This window comes from Macaca nemestrina, chromosome 7 (assembly GCF_043159975.1).
Source record: "Macaca nemestrina isolate mMacNem1 chromosome 7, mMacNem.hap1, whole genome shotgun sequence".
In the NCBI taxonomy this organism is placed as follows: domain Eukaryota; kingdom Metazoa; phylum Chordata; class Mammalia; order Primates; family Cercopithecidae; genus Macaca; species Macaca nemestrina.
The window spans coordinates 83,783,736-83,802,728 of NC_092131.1; the positions used below are offsets into that span (position 1 = coordinate 83,783,736).

The 18,993-nt window shown below is 49.6% G+C and overlaps 2 protein-coding genes across 9 annotated transcripts; one reads left to right on the top strand and one right to left on the bottom strand.

Moving 5' to 3' along the window:
* Positions 1 to 359: 359 nt before the first annotated feature.
* Positions 360 to 15,979, bottom strand: LOC105477878 (KH and NYN domain containing). Of its 8 annotated transcripts, none has more exons than XM_011734758.3 (8): positions 15,592 to 15,979; positions 7,828 to 8,045; positions 6,164 to 7,311; positions 5,922 to 6,052; positions 5,742 to 5,838; positions 2,601 to 2,708; positions 2,294 to 2,395; positions 360 to 1,741 (listed from the first exon to the last, which is right to left on the bottom strand). In XM_011734758.3, exons 1-8 carry the CDS (start codon positions 15,701 to 15,703, stop codon positions 1,492 to 1,494), a joined length of 2,166 nt encoding a protein of 721 aa, XP_011733060.1. In that variant the 5' UTR covers positions 15,704 to 15,979; the 3' UTR covers positions 360 to 1,491. The 8 variants fall into 8 exon arrangements, with proteins under 8 accessions (XP_011733060.1, XP_011733059.2, XP_011733065.1 ...); XM_011734757.3 differs by lacking the exon at positions 15,592 to 15,979 and adding an exon at positions 9,328 to 9,682; XM_011734763.3 differs by lacking the exon at positions 15,592 to 15,979 and adding an exon at positions 8,766 to 8,834.
* Positions 9,681 to 12,076, top strand: LOC105477879 (cerebellin 3 precursor). Its single transcript, XM_011734766.3, has 3 exons — positions 9,681 to 9,980; positions 10,327 to 10,446; positions 10,745 to 12,076. The coding sequence occupies exons 1-3, from the start codon at positions 9,681 to 9,683 to the stop codon at positions 10,940 to 10,942; spliced, it is 618 nt and encodes a 205-aa protein (XP_011733068.2). The 3' UTR covers positions 10,943 to 12,076.
* Positions 15,980 to 18,993: the final 3,014 nt, after the last annotated feature.

Consider the following 18,993-nt stretch of genomic DNA (forward strand, 5'->3'; position numbering starts at 1 on the left):
CCAGGAAGTTGACTGGCTCTGTATTGTTCCTGGGGGTATGACCAGCCTCAAAGGTAGACGTAACAGAAAAGCATACTTTAGGCTGCACTAAAGGAAGGAGTACTGATTAATACCGTCTACACAGGGAATGTGCTACCTTGGAGATAGTAAATTCCCTGGCACAGGAGGACTTCAAGCAGACCAAGGGCAATGACCTGTAGGAATCAGGGTGGAGAGAGCATGTTAGTGACAGCAGAGTTGGTCTGGTGGCCAGTCAAGTGCCTTCCAACTCTGGTTATTTCATTTTCCAGATAATTGGTTCATCTAGAACCAACTGGTTCAACTTCCGTTAAGTCTTCCCATCCCCATACACACATACATAAAGCAGAAGTGTGCCTCACTTTATGCAACATATATCTTCCATAGAGAAAATGTTAGGGTTGGATCACATTAATATTGTCATTGCAGAGCATGGCTTCATCGATTTGGTGAAAAATCGACGTGTTCATCTCAACACCAGCAAGTGCATCTAACCAGGGATTTGCCAACAAATTTGTTAGTCTGTAAACAAACACTTGAATACAACAGGAGAGCTGCCATTTATAGGAACCCTGAGAGTATTCTGATAATGCAGTCATCCCTAATTTACCTATTGTATAAATGTGGATTTTGGAGGTTGCTCAAAAGGGATGCAGCCATTATAGGGCATGTTATAGTGAGAATGCAGTGTTAAAATCTAGGGTGTGGACCCTGAATACAAAGGACCCACATCTCTCTGAAAGTGAGGTTTTGGTTAGAGAGCCTGTGCAGCCACAGGCAGACACACCTGAGACTTGGTCCAAGCACCTTTTCTCCAAGAAGCTTTCCTCTATGTTCTCATTTCTCCTCCCAACAGGTATTTTTACCACTGATTTGTAGGCGGAAGTAAAGCCCAAGCAACTCAATCAAGGACACAAACAGGCATAGCTGAGACCAGAAGCCAAGTCTCCCTCTGCCTTCTTCACTAGCTCACTCCATTCTATCGTGGCCCCATCCACATAACGCTGTGGCCCTTCCAGGGCCCAGCATCTCCTTCCACACTCCCAGGAGCTCAGCCAGGGAGTATCCTGTCCTCTGGCCATCCACAGCAGCAGCCAGAGAGAGGAACAGCTTAACTTCCTGTCAGTTCCCGCCCACCCTGCCCTCCACCCCAGCTCAGCTTGGAGGTGGAGCCAACAGTCTCAGTGTCCAGAACTAATCCTCTCCAGCAGCCCCTACTCCCTACAGAAACCCTGTGCTAAGGCAAAGTTGAGAAGTTAAGGCTGAGCAGAACCTCTTGAGAGCTGGCTGAGGTCCTCACTCGGTAAGATCAGGTCACTTTATGGACCTGTCCCAAAGTGGCTTCCCTGATCCAAAGCATCAACTCAGGGTGCCTCTGGATCAGAGTGTGAGCAGCAGAGGGACTCTCACAGAAAGGGCTGAGCTGGAGGCGGCTGGAGCTGACGGGGCGGCAACCACTCAAGCAGGTGAGGCTCAAAAGTTAAGACTGAGCAGGGCCTCAGACAGTTGGTTAATGTCCCGGCAGTATGGCTCCCGCTGCAGGATGAAGTCCACCTTGTGATCCTGACCCCAAAACACCTCCAGCAGCTGCCGCCGGAGCCGCTCTGTTTCCCGGGTCTTCCGAATGCCACCACTACCTTTTTCCTCTTCTCTCCCGTGCTGCTGTTTACCATGTTCTGCAAAGCCCCTGGAAGGATGCTGAGCCTTAGAAGACCCTTGTGTCCTAGGAAGAAACAGACCAAAAAGAGCTGATGAGCATCCTGGGGGGAAATTAGATCTTAGTGGGCTACCCCTCTCTTAATTGTCCTGCCTATTCTTGGCTTTGGGGGAGAAACCCTGAAGTTCCTGAAGCTGACCACTGAGTGGCAGTATCAACCCACTTCTGAAGGGGAGCTGGGCCGTTCTTTTGGAACCAGGGTGAACTCTGCCACTATTATGATCTAGTTCTAGTCCTAAATGAATCACTTATGTAATGGTCAGTAGAAGGCAAGCTGAATACAACTGGATCTCAGTATAAGCAACCGTTTTCCAAATAACTCCATCAAACATGCTGATTAAGAGAAACAGGAAGCAGGTGTTTCCCTACCAGCAAGGAGGTTCTATGTCAGGATCCCCTGGGAAGCTTATAAAGGCCAAGGCAACTCAAACCACTGCAAAATTAAGATTACACTTAATTTTGCCCAAACTGAGATCACACTTCCACCCAAGTCTCTGGGCCTGCTGAGAGAGGGCCAGGGGTGGGGGCTGCCCGCAAGTAGTCTAAGGGAAGGATTACCTGGCTGGCTTCTTCAGAAATTCATCCAGGGTGGGGCCGTTTCGTCCCAGTGGGTCATCAGGTACCATGAAGAGGTTTCCCACAAAGGTAAAGGGCAGCAGGCTGGATGGCGAAAGATATGTGGTCACAGAGGGGGCCCTGGCCCACCTCCCAGACGACTGAGACCAGTATCACCAGAAGCTGCTGGCTCCATCCTTCAAGAAAACTTCACCTGCTTCCCAGAGTTTTCACCCCATGGCCAGAGCAGAGCTGGCTTTAGAAAAACATCTGCATCTGTGCCCAATTCTCAGCAGGAGGGCTCCCTCACCGTTCTCTGATGATTGCCATCCACTTCTCAGACTCCTCCGCCAGGTCCCGGAACTGGTCATTGGAGACAATTATCCCATCTGTCTCTTCAGCCAGCTTCACCATGAACCTGTCTCCAAAACCACAGCAACCAAGAGAGGGTTGAAAAATTACCTACTGGGTACAATGTTCACTATTTGGATCATGGTTACATTAAAAGCCTAGACTTCACCACTATGCATTATATCCATGTAGCAAAACTGTACTGGTATCCCCCAAATCTATAAAAATAAAAGGAAAAACCACAGCAACCATTTGAGACTCTCCAAGGCCCCAACCCCAGAAGTTTTACTGACTCCCATGAGTCACTTCTGATGATGGAGATCTGGCCCCCTACCTCACTTGACCCAGCTACAGGCAACTGACTAGATATAAGTGCCATGGGCTAGAGAGGAAACAAAGATGAATCCAAGGTGGTCTCCCAGTAGTATCCTATCTGCTCACCATAGTCCTTTACCCAACACTTTGTGCCACATTAGTGAACAGTAAGATCTAGCTCTGACTGTCTTCCACCCTGCCCAACCAATCCCTCGCAAATCCAACATGCCCTTCCTTTGAAAAGCCTTTGTGCTCTGCTCCCTTCCTTCCCAGGACCACCATTAGCACCCTAGTAATTCAAATACTGCAACTGAGATCATGCATCACTTCCCAACAAGGGGGTCCCCACCTCTGACCACTCACCCACCCTCAAGTCTCCCCTGCCCTGCCACAAGAAAGCATGCTTATCCCCTACACAAAACTCTTCCACACTTGCCCTTTATTTACCAAATAAAGTCTACACACCCAGGCCTGGCAGCTAAGGCCTTCTACAGGCCAGCTCAAATCACCCTTACAGCCTTCTCTCTCCCAATATTCCCTAATCCACTCCCAACTCCAGCTAAAATCAATAATCAGATTACACTCTGCTCTCCACATATGTCTTATGCTGACTTCCATATTTCTCCAACTATTTCCTCTATCTGGAAGGCACTTCCCAAGACTTGCTAAGGAAAACAATCACCAAGGGAACTTTTTTTAAAAATGCCTGGGCTCCACTTCAGTAATTCTGATTCCACAAGACAGGATAGGACTCATGAGGTGGTGGGTGGTGGTCTTTTTAACAGATTTAGAAACCAAGAGATCCCAACCATCCCAGTCTTCTCAACACAAAAACTCACAAATCTCTCCTTTCCCACAAAACCCCAGCCAGGAGGATGCATTCCTGTAGTGTTTGGTTTATGGTTTCTTTCAGCTCTCTAGTCAAGAATCAGATCTTGTTCCCAGTGTTCCCACCTCCTCCTGCAGGCCATGCACCTAGTACTAAGTGAGCAGTCAGTATTTGAAAGATAGTGTGGTATAGGGGGAACTGGGAGTCAGGATTAGATGTGACAGATATCAGGCTCTGAGCTTCTGTCTGGGAAACAAATTCAGAGAATGACATACAAATGTCTATGGTACACTTGGCCGGACTTGGTGGCTCACGCCTGTAATCCCAGCACTTTGGGAGGCTGACGTGGGCGGATCATGAGGTCAGGAAATCAAGACCACCCTGGCCAACATGGTGAAACCCCGTCTCTACTAAAATGCTAAAAATTAGCCAGGCATAGTGGCATGCACCTGAAGTCCCAGCTACTCGGAGGCTGAGGTAGGGGAATCACTTGAACCCAGGAGGCGGAGGTTGCAGTGAGCCGAGATCATGCCACTGCACTCCAGTATGCGGACAGAGTAAGGCTCTGTCTCAAAAAAACAAAAACAAAAAGTATATGGTACACTTATGGTATGCAAACGGTATTTTCCAGTTAAGCATATTTTACTATGATCGCATTACACAGTATGTTGTTCAGCAACATTCATTCAGTATGCCTATGCTGTGCACCACTGTGTTTATTCACTGTTATTGGGCAAATTCCCAATTTATATTATGTTATCTGCCAACCAGGTCCCACACAACTGGGCAGACACATGCCTTTAACATTCATTAAAACGAACTCAATCTTCAGTTTCAATTCTGTTTCAATGCAGGTGTGGAAAGAAGGTTCCATATCTTGGGTAATCTGTGAAATCTAGACATAAATAGAATAACATGGGAGAAAGTAAACTGCTTTTGGGTAGAATACCATTTACTTGTTAAGGAATAGAAGGTAAGTGTTTGAAAAGACAAAGTATATATCACTATGGTTTGGAAACTAATTTTTAAAAACTGAATAATGCCCTAGAGAATAAAGAACTTGTAAATTTTTTAACTTGGCTCTCTAAAATCTGCTCATTTCTCATACCACCTATGCAGACTATGGTAGAAGTGTGCCTTGTATTTTCATTAAAACCATCTGGCAGCTTTGAGGTCTAATTTCCCTTTGCTAAGACAGGTAACCATTCTGACGCTCTGTCTCCACAACTGTAGATTGGAGATATACCCACTGCTACACTTGAGTAGGTCTGTGCAAAGTTACGAAGGAATGTCACTGTACTCTTGCCCAGCACCTTAAGCAAGGCAAGCACATACCTCATCTTTTTCGTATATTCACAAGGAGGGTAAATGAATGGAGGAGGACCCTGAGACAAAGAGGTTAATTCACTAAGAAAAGTTGCACGGTCAAAGTCAATGAGTAGTGCTACATGAGGCTCAAATTCAGATCTTCCAATTCTAAATCCAGTGATCTTTCTATTATACCATGTTTTGTACAGTCCTATTATTCGTGGGTTGTTTCTTCATTTTACTTGTTATTTTGATCTTTACTCTGGTTTTTCCAGAATGTTAGGGAAGTTTCTCTGCATGTTTGGAAATTCAGGTTATAAGAAGACATCGTGTCAGCTATTTATGTAACCAGCTTTCCCACCTTTCCACTAAACCAGTATTTTCTAGACAGTAAGGCACTATACAAATATGAGGTATCATTTTGTTTGATGAATGATGAATAGGCAAACATGGTTGTCTACAGTTCGTCTCATCACACCTGCAAGGCAGGTTTACCTATCCGATCATAAGGCACACAGAGGAGTAACTGGCCCTTACCCACCACCAAGGCTTGGAAACAGTGTAAACCACCAGGAGCTTTTCTCTCTCCCTCAATCTTCCACACGGCTCCTTGAATATCAAGCCTGGGGCCAGGAGAGGAGCAAGTACCTGTCATCATAGGAGGAGATCCTCTTGCCATCCATGACTCGTGAGGGTGTGAGGGAGAGCAGGCTGAGGGAATACAGCTTTTGCAGGAAGTGACTCTCTATTAAAAAAGAACATAATAGGGTTCTCCTCAAGGTGGAAACAGAGCCTACCCTGGGACACTGAAGACCAGGCCCAACTCACCTCTGACTTTGGAATCCTTACTGAAGCGCCACTGAGGCACAAAGACAGTTATGTCACGGTGGCCACGGTCCCAGAAGTACTGCACAGCAATGGCAATGCCCCGGCTGGAGAAGTAGTGCTGAAGGCCATGCCTGCAGTGGGAGGGGGTCGGCCAGAGGAGGGGCTTGGCACCCTGGCTACAATGCCAGCCCCTCAGGACATATCCTCCCTCCCCTAGGCCCTCAGCCCCACCAGGTACTCACACCATGGCCACGTTGCTGCCGTCAATGACAATATGGCGGAGGTCTGGCTGGCCAGGCACATTGGCAAGGCACAGTGTGAAAGGATCCTGCAGGGCCTCCTTGAAACGCTGTGTGCCAGTCACCAAGTTGCCCCCTCGGGCACCTCGTTTCCATTGAGGCCCCCGACCCCGTGCCATGCCCTGCTGCTTGTCTCCCCTGTCCCCACCATCTCCCCGGTCTCCCCAGTCACCCCGGTCTCCACAGTGCCATGGGGGTTCTGGTGCAGGCGGAGGGCTGGGCACCCTTGGAGGAGAGGCATTCCCATTGTGGAGCCGCTGGAGGAGGGAGGCTCCTCGGGACTGAGCTGCCCTGTGACAGGAGCCATGGGCACCGGGAGGCTCACGGTGGACACAGACCCCTCCTCCTCCTTGAGTTACCTCCTCCTTCCCCAGGGCCTTCCCTTTCAGGGGTGCTGACTCCCTTAACCCTCCACCCACTGACTGTGGCCTGAGGGCCACTTCTCTCTCCCAGGCCTCTTCCCCAGGCAATTCCTTCCACCCCAAATCCATCTCCCTGGGACCACCCTGTTTCCCTCCCTCCTTTTCCACAGCATAATTGTCTCCCCTTGCTCCCCTGGAATCTCTGGGTCCCACAGATCCAGTGTCCAGGGACTCCCTGCCGTCACTAGGGGGAGCTCTCTCTTCTTGGCACTGAGCACGGAGCAAGCCTGAGCTCCGCCCCTCCCAAGAAGCCAGCGCTCCTGGCCCCTGCCCACTGGACGCCTCCTGCACCAGACTCAGCAGCTCCTCCTGGACAGCCAGGGGCAACTGCAGCAGAGCCTCTCTATGGGCATCCCCCGGCGACTGCAGCAGGGCAGAGAAGTCTCGCAGCACTCCAGTACACTGAGAGGCTCCGGAAGATGGTCCTGGCGTGAAGTCCCAGCTCAGCCGCTCTGTCAGCTCTTCTACCCGGCTCTGAGCCATGACAAAAGCCTCAGTCAGGCCACTGATCATCAGTGTGCCGGGCGCCCTGGGCACCAGATGGGCTGATGTGCTCCAGGCCAGACAGTCAAGGAAGAAGCCCTGGGCTCCCAGAAAGATGCAGTGCAGTTTGGGCGGGTAATGGATTTCATCCTGCAGTTCTGGGCTGCAGAGGCCCTTCAGGTACTCCTGGTTGGGAGGAAGGGAAGGTCAGGAAAAGTAAACTGCTGGAATCCTAACTGGCCTGGGTCACCTCTCCTGGCTCCTTGCTCGCTCCTGAGCTCCAGGATGTCTGAAGTATCCACATGATGTTATTCCCATTTTAGAAATAAGGAAACTGAGACTTCTATCACAAAACTGAGCCATCCTGGAACCCCAGCCTAATCCCAAAGGAAGCAATGAGGCCCAGCCTCCCACCTCACAGTGCATTCCTTGGTGGGGCCAACTTGTTCAGCCAGATCTCTCTACTCTACCAAAGAGCACAGAATGATTTTTGCGAGCCTGGGCTATCACAGAAGAAATTAAGCTGAAACTGAAAACAAATACAGAGTTGGAAAGTCCCTCAAAACTCAGGGGCACTGAGGTTGCCAGTGAGACAACCAAGAAGTCGAGATCCTCCCCAGGCCCCTCCTCTTCCCTGCTCTCCTCCGCCCCGGGGGAAAGCGTCCTTGGTGCCTGGAGGGATGGGGGAGAGAAGAAGTTCACCTTGGCTCTGCTGGCGTTTTCCTTAGGGCCCTCCAGCTGCAGCCAGATGTGGGGGTTGTCCGGACAGTCCTTCGGAAGGACACTCACCCCCACGCTGAAGATGCGCTCCACATGAGGCTGCTGTTCCCGAACCTTGTTCTCAGCCTCCGCAGACACCGCAAAGCGGTCTGGGGACGCGGGGCGGGCCTCCCAGGTAGGCATGGCTGCTGCCCCCAGCCCTGGAAGGGAAGAAGGCAGCTCAGAGCCTCACTGCACCCTCAATCCAAATCCTGGTTTGTGGGACTACACCAGCTATCAACAGGTCGCACCTAGTTAAGGCTCTGGTAAACAGCCCCAGTAGGTGACAAGCATCTGAGTCCACTGGAGGTAGGGAGTATGTCATGCAGGCCTTTCCGGAGAGGAAGTCCCGGTAAACAAGGCTGTCTACCGAGGGTGGGCGTCTGGGCTTTGGAAAACGAAGACCACAGTCCTGAGCAAGAAGGGTGGGGGGCTTCAGCTCTCGGCCTGGAGGCCAGAAGGAGTCTCCTGGGGGACTCTGCAGCTTCTTAAAGACGAATCCTCAGCAGGGGTTTGAACTAGGCTGTCCTCTGGGGGCCCTGGTCTGCCATTTCCAAGGTTCAAGCCACTCCCACCCCTCCCCCAGCCGTCCGCTGCCCCTCTCCGTCACGCCACGAGCACCGCCCAGGGCCCAGGGGCCGGGCCGGGCCGGGCCCGCCCACCGCGGACTGGGACAGCCACCCCGGGCCAGGCCTACTCCGCACCATAGCCCCTCTCCCCTCTCCCGGGCGCGGGGGAGGGGCGCGCCTACCGCCTCCGCCGCCCGCGCCGGCCTCGGGTCCTCTCAGCGCCCGCCGGGGGCCCCCGCCTTGCCCGCGCCCCTAGCCCAGGGGACAAGGGCAGGGGGCCCGAATCTGGGCGGTCCTTCCCGGGTTCCTCACCCAACGGGGACCTCTCTTGTCCACATCGCACGCAAACTGTTTCTTGAGTCACTTCCTGGCCTGGGGCGGAGTCAGCCCAGCTCCTCCCGGCTGCGCGCCCTCCTCCCAACCCCGCCGCCGCGCCCAGCGGCCCCGACGGGCCCGCTCGGCCTAGTCCCCTCGGCGGCTCCAGGGCTCGCTCCTCGCGCTTCTCCACTCTGTCTCCCCGCCCTCGGGGTCCTCGCGCATTCTGCGCAGTTATTTCTCGGAAAGTGAAACCATGCGTTGAAAGTTGTTTCCCGCGAATAAAGATGTGGCCAACCAAAGAGGCAGCGTGACTGGCTCCACTGGTGCTCTAGGCCCAAGCACTTTCCACCAAAGCAATCGTGGCGGAGGCGAGGGAGGGGGTACCCCGGGTGGAGTACCCCTTTCTTCCAACAAATGGAAAGATGCCACGAAGAAGGGCTGTTGATTTGTGGGGGATTTTGAAGAGAGGAGGAATAGGAGGAGGGGGTTAAGGGGGCTGCCTCTGGCATATGCACACACTCACACATTCTCTCACACCCCTCACACACACACATACCGTGTTCTCCATCCCCCCAGGTCCAGCCTTCAGTGCAGTCCCGTCCAGCAGGGCTGCCCTGAAGCTCTGGCTGCAGCCCTCCCGTCCAGCGGGCGGGCGGCTTCATCCCTCCTCTCTCTCCCAAAGCCCAACTGCTGTCACTGCATGCTCTGCCAAGGAGGAGGGAACTGCAGTGACAGCAGGAGTAAGAGTGGGAGGCAGGACGGAGCCGGGACACAGGTATGGAGAGGGGGTGTAGCGAGCCTAGAGAGGGCAGACGATCAGGGTGCTGGCGGTGAGAGTCCAGAGAGAGGAGCGGAAACAGAAGAGGAGCAAAAGACAGGGGCACTTGTGGGTTGCAGAGCCCCTCAGCCATGTTGGGAGCCAAGCCACACTGGCTACCAGGTCCCCTACACAGTCCCGGGCTTCCCTTGGCTCTGGTGCTTCTGGCCCTGGGGGCCGGGTGGGCCCAGGAGGGGTCAGAGCCCGTCCTGCTGGAGGGGGAGTGCCTTGTGGTCTGTGAGCCTGGGCGAGCTGCCGCAGGGGGGCCCGGAGGAGCAGCCCTGGGAGAGGCGCCCCCTGGGCGAGTGGCATTTGCTGCAGTCCGAAGCCACCACCATGAGCCAGCAGGGGAAACCGGCAATGGCACCAGTGGGGCCATCTACTTCGACCAGGTAATCCCCCTACCCCTGTCCATGGGACCTGGAAGGACCCTGCAAGGACCTGGAAGCAACTGTCCAAGCCCACTTTGCTGTCCCTGAGGCTTTAAGAAAACAGCTTCCTACATCTTTCCCTAATCTGGCCTGTTGCTGCTCCACCCCACCAATGATTTCCCCTCCCTCCACCCATACGCAGCCCCTCCTTGCCCCTTCTCACCATTTCTTTTGAATCTGTTCATGCCTATTAACTCCTACTTGCCACTCCTTCTATTCATTACTCACTGCCCCTGCCCAGTCCCCATGGTACCCCTGAGCCATGGGCATTTCCTGAGCCCCACTCAGCAGGCTCTGCTTCCCCCAGGTCCTGGTGAATGAGGGCGGTGGCTTTGACCGGGCCTCCGGCTCCTTCGTAGCCCCTGTCCGGGGTGTCTACAGCTTCCGGTTCCATGTGGTGAAAGTGTACAACCGCCAGACTGTCCAGGTGACCTCAGCACTGGTCCCCATCCCTGGCTCAGGAGGGGAGGGAGGGGGAAGAAGTGGAGCCCAGCTGACCTCCAGGTGGACCCTCCACTGACCTGTGTCCTGGAAGCCAGGACCAGGGGAGGAATGGGCCTGCCTTGCATTGAGTGTGGAGGATGTGCAGAGTCCAATGCTGGCCACCCCTCAGCCCTCCCAGGAGAGCCCATTAAGACCCAGCTTCCCAAGAGGAAGCCCCTGGGAAAGTGGGGGTCCTCAGCTAAGGACTGGGGAATGGAGGCTAACTGGGCTCCCCTCCCCAGGTGAGCCTGATGCTGAACACGTGGCCTGTCATCTCAGCCTTTGCCAATGACCCTGATGTGACCCGGGAGGCAGCCACCAGCTCTGTGCTACTGCCCTTGGACCCCGGGGACCGAGTGTCTCTGCGCCTGCGTCGGGGAAATCTACTGGGTGGCTGGAAATACTCAAGTTTCTCTGGCTTCCTCATCTTCCCTCTCTGAGGACCCAAGCCTTTCAAGCACAAGAATCCAGCCCCTGACGACTTTCTTCTGCCCTCCTTGCCCCAGAAACAGCAGAGGCAGGAGAGAGACTCCCCTCTGGCTGCCCATATCCCACCTCCTTGCATGGGACCCTGTGCCAAACACCCAAGTTTAAGAAAAGAGTAGAGCTGTGGCATCTCCAGACCTGGTCTTTCCACCCACCCACCACCAGTTCCCCTCCCAGCCACCTGCTGCATCTGTTCCTGCCTGCAGCCCTAGAATCAGGGCAAGGTTTGGCAAGAAGGAAGATCTGCACTACTTTGCAGCCTCTGCTCCTCCTGTTCCCCCACCCCAGCTTCCTGCTCAATGCTGTTCAGGAACAGGTGGCACAGGTGAGCCTCACAGGCCCCCACAGGAGCCCAGATGGACAAGCCTCAGCATACCCTGCAGGCTTCTTCCTGTGAGGAATGCCAGCATCACAGATCTCAGCCAGCACCGTCAGAAGCTGAACCAGCACCGTATGGGCTAGGGTGGAAAGCTCAGTCACAGGCAGAAGTGTGGGAAGGGCCTGGAGTCTGTAGCTGGTGAGGAAGGAAGGAGGGTGTATTGTCTAGTCTGAACATGGTACACATTCTGCATGTATAGCAGAGCAGCCAGCAGACAGCAATCCTGGCTGTCCTTCTATGCCAGATCCCAGATAGACTCTGGCCCTTACCTCCCCACCTGAGACTAGGGTGAGTGTGTTTGCTCTGGCTGAGAGCAGAGCTGAGAGCAGGTATACAGAGCTGGAGGTGTACCATGGAAAACATCGATAACCATACATCCTCTTGTTTGGCCACCTCCTGAAACTGCTCCACCTTTGAAGTTTGAACATCCGTCCCTCCACATTCTGACTGCTGCCTCCCTCCTCCCAGCTCTCTCACTGAGTTATCTTCACTGTACCTGTTCCAGCCTATCTACACCATCTCTCTTTCTCCTGATCTGTGCTGTCTTATTCTCCTCCTTAGGCCTCCTATTACCTGGGATTCCATGATTCATTCCTTCAGACCCTCTCCTGCCAGTATGCTAAACCCTCCCTCTCTCTTTCTTATCCTGCTGTCCCATTGGCCCAGCCTGGATGAATCTATCAATAAAACAACTAGAGAATGGTGGTCAGTGAGACACTACAGGATCATTAAAGAGAAGATGCCTCTGGAGTTTGGATCGGGTGTTACAGGTACAAGTAGGTATGTTGCAGAGGAAAATAAATTTATTTTTTTTTTTTTTGAGACGGAGTCTCGCTCTGCCGCCCAGGCTGGAGTGCAGTGGCCGGATCTCAGCTCACTGCAAGCTCCGCCTCCCGGGTTCCCGCCATTCTCCTGCCTCAGCCTCCCGAGTAGCTGGGACTACAGGCGCCCGCCACCGCGCCCGGCTAGTTTTTTGTATTTTTTTAGTAGAGACGGGGTTTCACTGTGTTAGCCAGGATGGTCTCGATCTCCTGACCTCGTGATCCGCCCGTCTCGGCCTCCCAAAGTGCTGGGATTACAGGCTTGAGCCACCGCGCCCGGCCTGGAAAATAAATATTAAACTGTATACTAAAGTTACATTTTAAAAGTTGAATAATGTTTGAGTTAAATAGGAAATACCAAGGTGAATTTGTGGTTCTAAAAATAAATAACTTTTTGAACTGTCACTAACACTAAAAACAACATCAGGAACAATCTGACATCCATTCTTAGAAACTGGATCTTTGCTTCAAATATCAGTCACCATTAAAAAAAAAAAAAAAAACCTCAGGTTCCTTGAAGAATAGCTGCACACCTTAAGTAACTCCAGGCCCAGAAAATGTTGTTGATGACAGAAAGCAAAGATACTTTTTAAATGTATAAAGTAAAGCTGAAAGGCAAAGGAATCAATTTAAAGAGGCTCCCACTTAACATGCTTTGACAATTTGATTATCAAAAGGAAAATAATATAGCTAATTGGAACAAGGTGAATTTTTTAAAATCCATGCATCTATAATGATATTCAAAAAGAAAGAAGTCACTATAAAGTGTGCCAAAAGGTAGTTAATATACTAAGTGAAAAAGAGTGAACGTAATAGGCTATTTTTAGTGAGTCGCGATAAGTAGAACATAAATATAGTAGACATTTTGTCTATTTGCAAGGTACGTTTGTTTTTCTTTATCTGTGTAAGTAGGGAGGGGTGAGTACAGAGAACTGTGAGTAATTCCAGGAAGATCTGGCACTGTGCCAAGAATGAAAGATACTGATGGAACTATTTGGGCATATTTTGCAACTAAGAAGAAAAACAGTCCAATGGTGTGTTATAAGACAATGGATTAGTCAAATGTCCAAGACAACTGTTCACTGCTCAGGCTTGATTGTTCATCTCCTGGAAAATGGATCCTCTGTATTACCCCACTTATTATAATGAGATATTAATTAGGCAAAATAATTAAGAGTAGGTTTGGCTGTAACAGTAAAACCCAAAATAAGAATAGCTTAAACAAAATAGGAATTCATTTCTGTCTCACATAGAAGAATCTGTAAATAAGGGTCCAGGGATGGATGGCAGCCTTATGATCATTTGAAAGCCCAGTCTCCTGTCTTGCTGTTCTACCATCCTTAGCTTGCCACCTCATGACCCAAGACGGCTCCCTGAGCTCCAGCCATTACATCAGCCTAACAGGAAGGAGGAAGGAAGAAACAGCACATCTCTTTCCTTGAAAGAAGCTTTCTGAAAAGTGCACCAATATGTCTGATTGTGTCTCAGTAGAATTTAGTCGCCTGGGCTCACCAAGCCAGGGAGAGAGGCTAGGAGCTATAGGGTTTATTCCAGGCAGCCATGTCCAGCTAGAAGTTGGGAGTTTTATAATAAAGAAGAAGGGGAGATTAGCTATCAGGGAAGACAACTGAAAGTTGTTTTTTGTTGTCGTTTTTTGAGACAGTCATGCTCCTTCGACCAGGCCGGAGTGCAGGGGCGCAATTTCAGCTCACTGCAACCTCCGCCTCCCGGGTTCAAGCAATTCTCATGCCTCAGCCTCCCGAGTAGCTGGGATTACAGTTGTGCGCCACCAGGCCCAGCTAATTTTTTGTATTTTCAGTAAAGATGGGGTTTCGCCATGTTGTCCAGGCTGGTCTCAAACTCCTGGCCTCACGTGATCCAATTACAGGTGTGAGCTACCACATCCGGCCACAAAGTACTACCAACTTGGTGGCTTAAAGCAACTATTTATTATCTCACAGTCTCTGTTGGTCAGAAGTCCAACAAAACGTGACTGGCTTCTCTGCTCAGGGTTTCACAAGGTCAAAAGCAAAGTATAAGCAGGGCGGCCTTCCTTACTGGAGGGGAGGAATTCACTTCTAAACTCATTTAAAGTTCAGTTCCTTATGGTTGTAGGACTTAGGTCCTGGCCCCCTCCATTCTCAAGCCGACAATGGCAAGCCAAGTGCTTCTCACGCTTTGAATCTCTCAGGCCTACCTTTCTACCATCTCTCTCTGACTTCAGTGGAGAAAGTTCTCTGAGTTAAAGGACTCATGTGATTAGATTGGGCCCACCCAGATAAGCCAGGATAATCTCCCTATTTTAAGGTCCACAACCTGAATTGCATATTTGAAGTTTGTTTTGCCATGTAACATAACATATTCATAGGTTCCAGGGATTAAGACATAAGACTAAGACATAGACATAGACATCTTTAGGGACATCTGCATATCAGAGTCACTAAACTTAAAGATGGCATCATGTAGAGAAAAGGCATCTAGCTACAATACCACTGCATGGAAAATGTATGGGCTTGAAAATTTCCCATGATGTGTACAAGATAAATATCAGTTCAGATTTTAATCATTTTAGAAGGTGAACCAATTCCCAGGTCCCAACCAAAAATTCATTAATTAATAATCCAAAACTTGATCTACATTGAGATATATTTTAATTTTAGATATCTAAATTCAAAAATTGGCCTGAGCTGAAATAATATCTCTCAGGTCTACAGCCCATTTTTATAGTGGATTTAAGTATAGGTGTCATAAACTTTATAATCTTTATAATGGTGTGTGTCCTTTATCAAAATGAAGCTTTTAGAGAAACTGATGTATTCGTGATTCAATTGAAATATTTAGGAGGATTTGATTGTTTTTAATCAATGTTTAAATAATTTTACTTGTTAAATGTAGAGATTTTGATTTGCTGGTTATAGAAATTGTGTTCAAATATTTAGACCATTTTTCCTTCAGTAGGTTTGTGAATAGATTAAACAATAAATAAAGCACAGGTGATGGTGAGTGATCCTCTTCAGGTACCAAAAGCTCCTCAGACTTTAAGGATCCTAACAGCAGACTCCAACTGTTCACCTTCCCTATGCCCATGGCCTGGCAGCTGATTCCTACAGAGAAGTCCCACTGATGAAGGATTCAGTGTGGATCTAAATCCATGGCCTCCAGCCACATCTGGTCCTCAATCCTGTAATCCTCAGTCCTCTGACTCTTTACTGGTTTCCTTTGCCTGCTGCCCCTCATCTTCCCCAGAATCCACTGCCGACTTCTGTTCACTCTTTAAGCCTTTTGCCCCACCGGTTCTGCTCCTATGGCCCATGGTCAGCGGCAGACAGCCTCACCTTCCACCTCACTGAGCACACAGAAACTCCAAGCAGGACCCTGCCCACCACCACACTTATAAACTCACCTTCCTCCCCATCTCTGCTTCCTCCTGTCTGTCTTGATGGGAGACGAGTTCTTCCTCCTGTCAAGGCTGCTATCCTTATCCACCAGTCTTGGATCCAGTTTCCTGCAGACATCCTGCCATCTATCACTCTCCTTTCTACTCACTCCTTCCCTTCAGCAGCTTTAAAGTTTAAGAGCTCAAGTCTCTTAAATCTAAAAGAGAAGATAGGCATGGAGTAGTTGTAGATACAGATATAGCTATCCTCAGCTCTATCTATTCCTGCAGGTAGTTAGCGTCAGCTCATCTCCTCTTTAAAGCAAAATATCGTAGTACAAATGCCTACACTCTCCATTACACCTCGTAATCACCAGTGAACTATGGCCTCCACTGCTCCACCTGAACTGCCCTCAGCCATGGCTCATAACTTCCGTGTTACTGAAGCTGGTGAACACTTCCTAGTCCTCCTGTCACTCAGACTCTCCCTAACTTGACCCTGCTGACTATGCCCTCCTTCTAAAAGCACTCTCTGCCCTGACTTCCCTGACTGTGCGCTCCCTGGTTTTCCTCCACCTCTCTTCCTGTGCCCTGCGTCTCTTAAGTGTTGATTTTCGTCAAGGTTCTGCCCTAGCATTCTTTGGTCCTAAGACCCTCTCAAAGGCACAAATGACCATCCATATGCTGACAATGTTGTCTCTATCCAGGATCGCCCTTTCTAAAACTCAGACTCATACATTGAATATTCCACTTTCAAGTCTACATGCTGAAACCTGAAATTATAGTCTTTCCGCCCTAAATCTGTTCTCTTGCCCTTGTTTTCTATATCTGTAAATGGAACTTCCCTGTTGCCCAAACCAAAAATGGCCATTATCCTTAATTCTTCCCTTTCCCATAACCCTCATATCTAGTCACTCACATCCATCGGTTCCATTCATTTCTTTCCATCTGCCCTGGCTCAAACTAACAATCTTTTAGCTAGATTTCTATGAAAACCTCTTAACTGGTCCTGTGGTCTCTGGTTTTTCCCTTCAATTCTCCAGACTGCGGTTGCCTTAGTGATCTGTGTAAATAAACCTCACTGCCTAAGGCCCTTTGGGGGCTCCAGGTGGGCCTCAGAATGAAATCCATATTTCTTACCATGGTTTTCAAGATCCCTCACAATTCATCTCCCAGAATCTCCACTACTTCATTTTTCACCATCTACAAGAATGTACAGACCTAAGAAATAGTGCCACTTATTAGCTGAGGGGAAACGGCCCTCTTTGGAAAAAGAGAGTACAGCGTTTCAGTCAAAACTTATCAGGACCAAGAGAATAGATCTTGGACTCAACGGAGGTAAATCCGTTTTAGTTTATGAATCATCTTACTGAGAACCAAACTTTAATGGAGGCATCTTAGCGGACACTATGTAGTGCATTAATAACAGATGGAGAGACCATAAATTAAGTGAGGGGAGACTAATTCTAACAACAAAATGAATGTACTTGTGTCAGAGGCAGTAGTATAGTGGTTAAGATGGTAAGCACAGAGGCCGGGCACAGTGGCTCATGCCTGTAATCTCAGCACTTTGGGAGACCGAGGCAGGTGGATCACCTGAGGTCAGGAGTGCGAGACCAGCCTGGCCAACATGGTGAAACCCCGTCTCTACTAAAAGTACAAAAATTAGCCAGGCATGGTGGCGGGCGCCTATAATCCCAGCTATACAGGAGGCTGAGGCATGAGAATCGCTTGAACCCAGGAGGTGGAGGTTGCAGTGAGCCGAGATTGCACCATTGCACTCCAGCCTGGGCAATACGAGCAAAACTCTGTGGCAAAAAAAAAAAAGAAAGAAAGAAAGAAAAAGAAAAGAAAAAGATGGTCAGCACAGGGGTCAGTGCTCAAATCCAGCCTCTCAGTGGCTGTACATGACTTTCAGTGAGTTACTTCACCTCTCCACGCCTCATTTTCTTCATCTATAAAATGGAGATATTAATTGTAGGCACCCCACAGGGTTGGAAAGCATTTAGAACAGTACCCAACACAAAGCAAGTACTCAGTATATGTAAGTTACTGTTACCAGATGACTTAGTAAACAAGTTAAAACTTGGGCCTGTCCCAGGGATTCTTGGACAATCTTTTAAAAGCAGGTAGGATTTTTGATTTATTGTAGCCATTTACCTGTTACAAGGATTTTGTCTTCCAAGTGTGTTCACTTTCATTCATGAACGCACGGACTTAGTAAATAGTTGCTAGGAAAGCATGGTATTGCAAGTCTTAGGTGGTCCCAACCTCACCAGATAGTTTATGTAAGTTTTAACAAGGGCACGAGATAGGGATATTCTTTATTTTTATTGTTTGCTTATGTCATGGGATTGTCTGGATACTGGCAACTTTGTAATTTCTCTGTTAGAGACTTAGGGAAGCCCTCCTGCCAGGGCCCAAATAAGAAGGAATAATTGTGTTGGTGTAAACCAGAGAAGCACTGACTGGTTGCCTAGAGTATCCGTGGTTCTTTACTATGGACAAAACTCCTTAATTCACCCCTCCAAAAATAGGAGGAATCTCAAACTTCTGTTCAGACATGGTAGATTGTTGAACAGCAAAGAAGAAAAACCTCACTGTCAGAGGACTTAGAAGTCAGTGTGAGTAAAATCTGATTCTTGCTTAAAGTCATCTAGAGTAAAAAATAATAGGATTTTGCCAAGCCACCTTTCCAGTCAGCCTTCCACTTTTAGAGTGCTGACCCTTTCCATTGCTGACCTGTGCTGCAAACAATTTATTACTTTTGACGAAGGGGCTCAGGCAAGACCTCTCTGACTGTCATGTGGGCTGAAGGCCCCAGGCCCCTGCACCATGGGCTCCTGAGCCACATTGTTTCCCTTACCACCCTGAACTGTATTTGTTTGTTGGATTGTCTGTCTCCCTCACCTGACTGTAGGCTGCAAAGAGGCAGAGACCGTGTCACTCCTGTTACCTGTTAGTCATCCCACACCTAGGCGGAGCCTGGCATATAGTAGGTGTCCTATAAATACTGAATGAACAATGGTATGCACATGAGCTGGGGAGTTCCCAGGAAGGATGGTCCCCACCCCTACCCATATGCCAGCCAGTGCTGAGCAGAACCCTGGGCAGGTGAGAAAGGCAGCAAAAAGCAAAGGTCTAAAGTCACGAAGCTTGACCTGGGTTAAGAAGGTCTCTGACCCTAAGGGGAGAGAACAGCAAGAGTTCCCAGGGCAGCAAGAAGAGTAATGTTAGCTACATGTGATGAATGCTATTCCATCCCAAGCCATACTGGCCTCTTCAAACAGATTATTTCATGTAATCCTTGAACCATCTCATAAATTAGGAATTGTTAACCCTGTGTTTTACAGATGGGGAAACCGAGGCTCCAGGAAACAGCCTGCCATAGGTAGCAAATATAGACACAAACCTAGGTCTATAATTTTT

Coding starts and splice junctions, on each gene's coding strand:
- LOC105477879 (XM_011734766.3), top strand. CDS start 9,681: ATGTTGGGAGCCAAGCCACACTGGCTACCAGGTCCCCTACACAGTCCC. Junction 9,981..10,326: donor GGGCCATCTACTTCGACCAG/GTAATCCCCCTA, acceptor TGCTTCCCCCAG/GTCCTGGTGAATGAGGGCGG. Junction 10,447..10,744: donor ACAACCGCCAGACTGTCCAG/GTGACCTCAGCA, acceptor TCCCCTCCCCAG/GTGAGCCTGATGCTGAACAC.
- LOC105477878 (XM_011734757.3), bottom strand. CDS start 9,682: ATGGCTGAGGGGCTCTGCAACCCACAAGTGCCCCTGTCTTTTGCTCCT. Junction 7,312..7,827: donor AAAACGCCAGCAGAGCCAAG/GTGAACTTCTTC, acceptor CCTCCCAACCAG/GAGTACCTGAAGGGCCTCTG. Junction 2,709..5,741: donor ATCTCCTCCTATGATGACAG/GTACTTGCTCCT, acceptor TTTTGGAGACAG/GTTCATGGTGAAGCTGGCTG.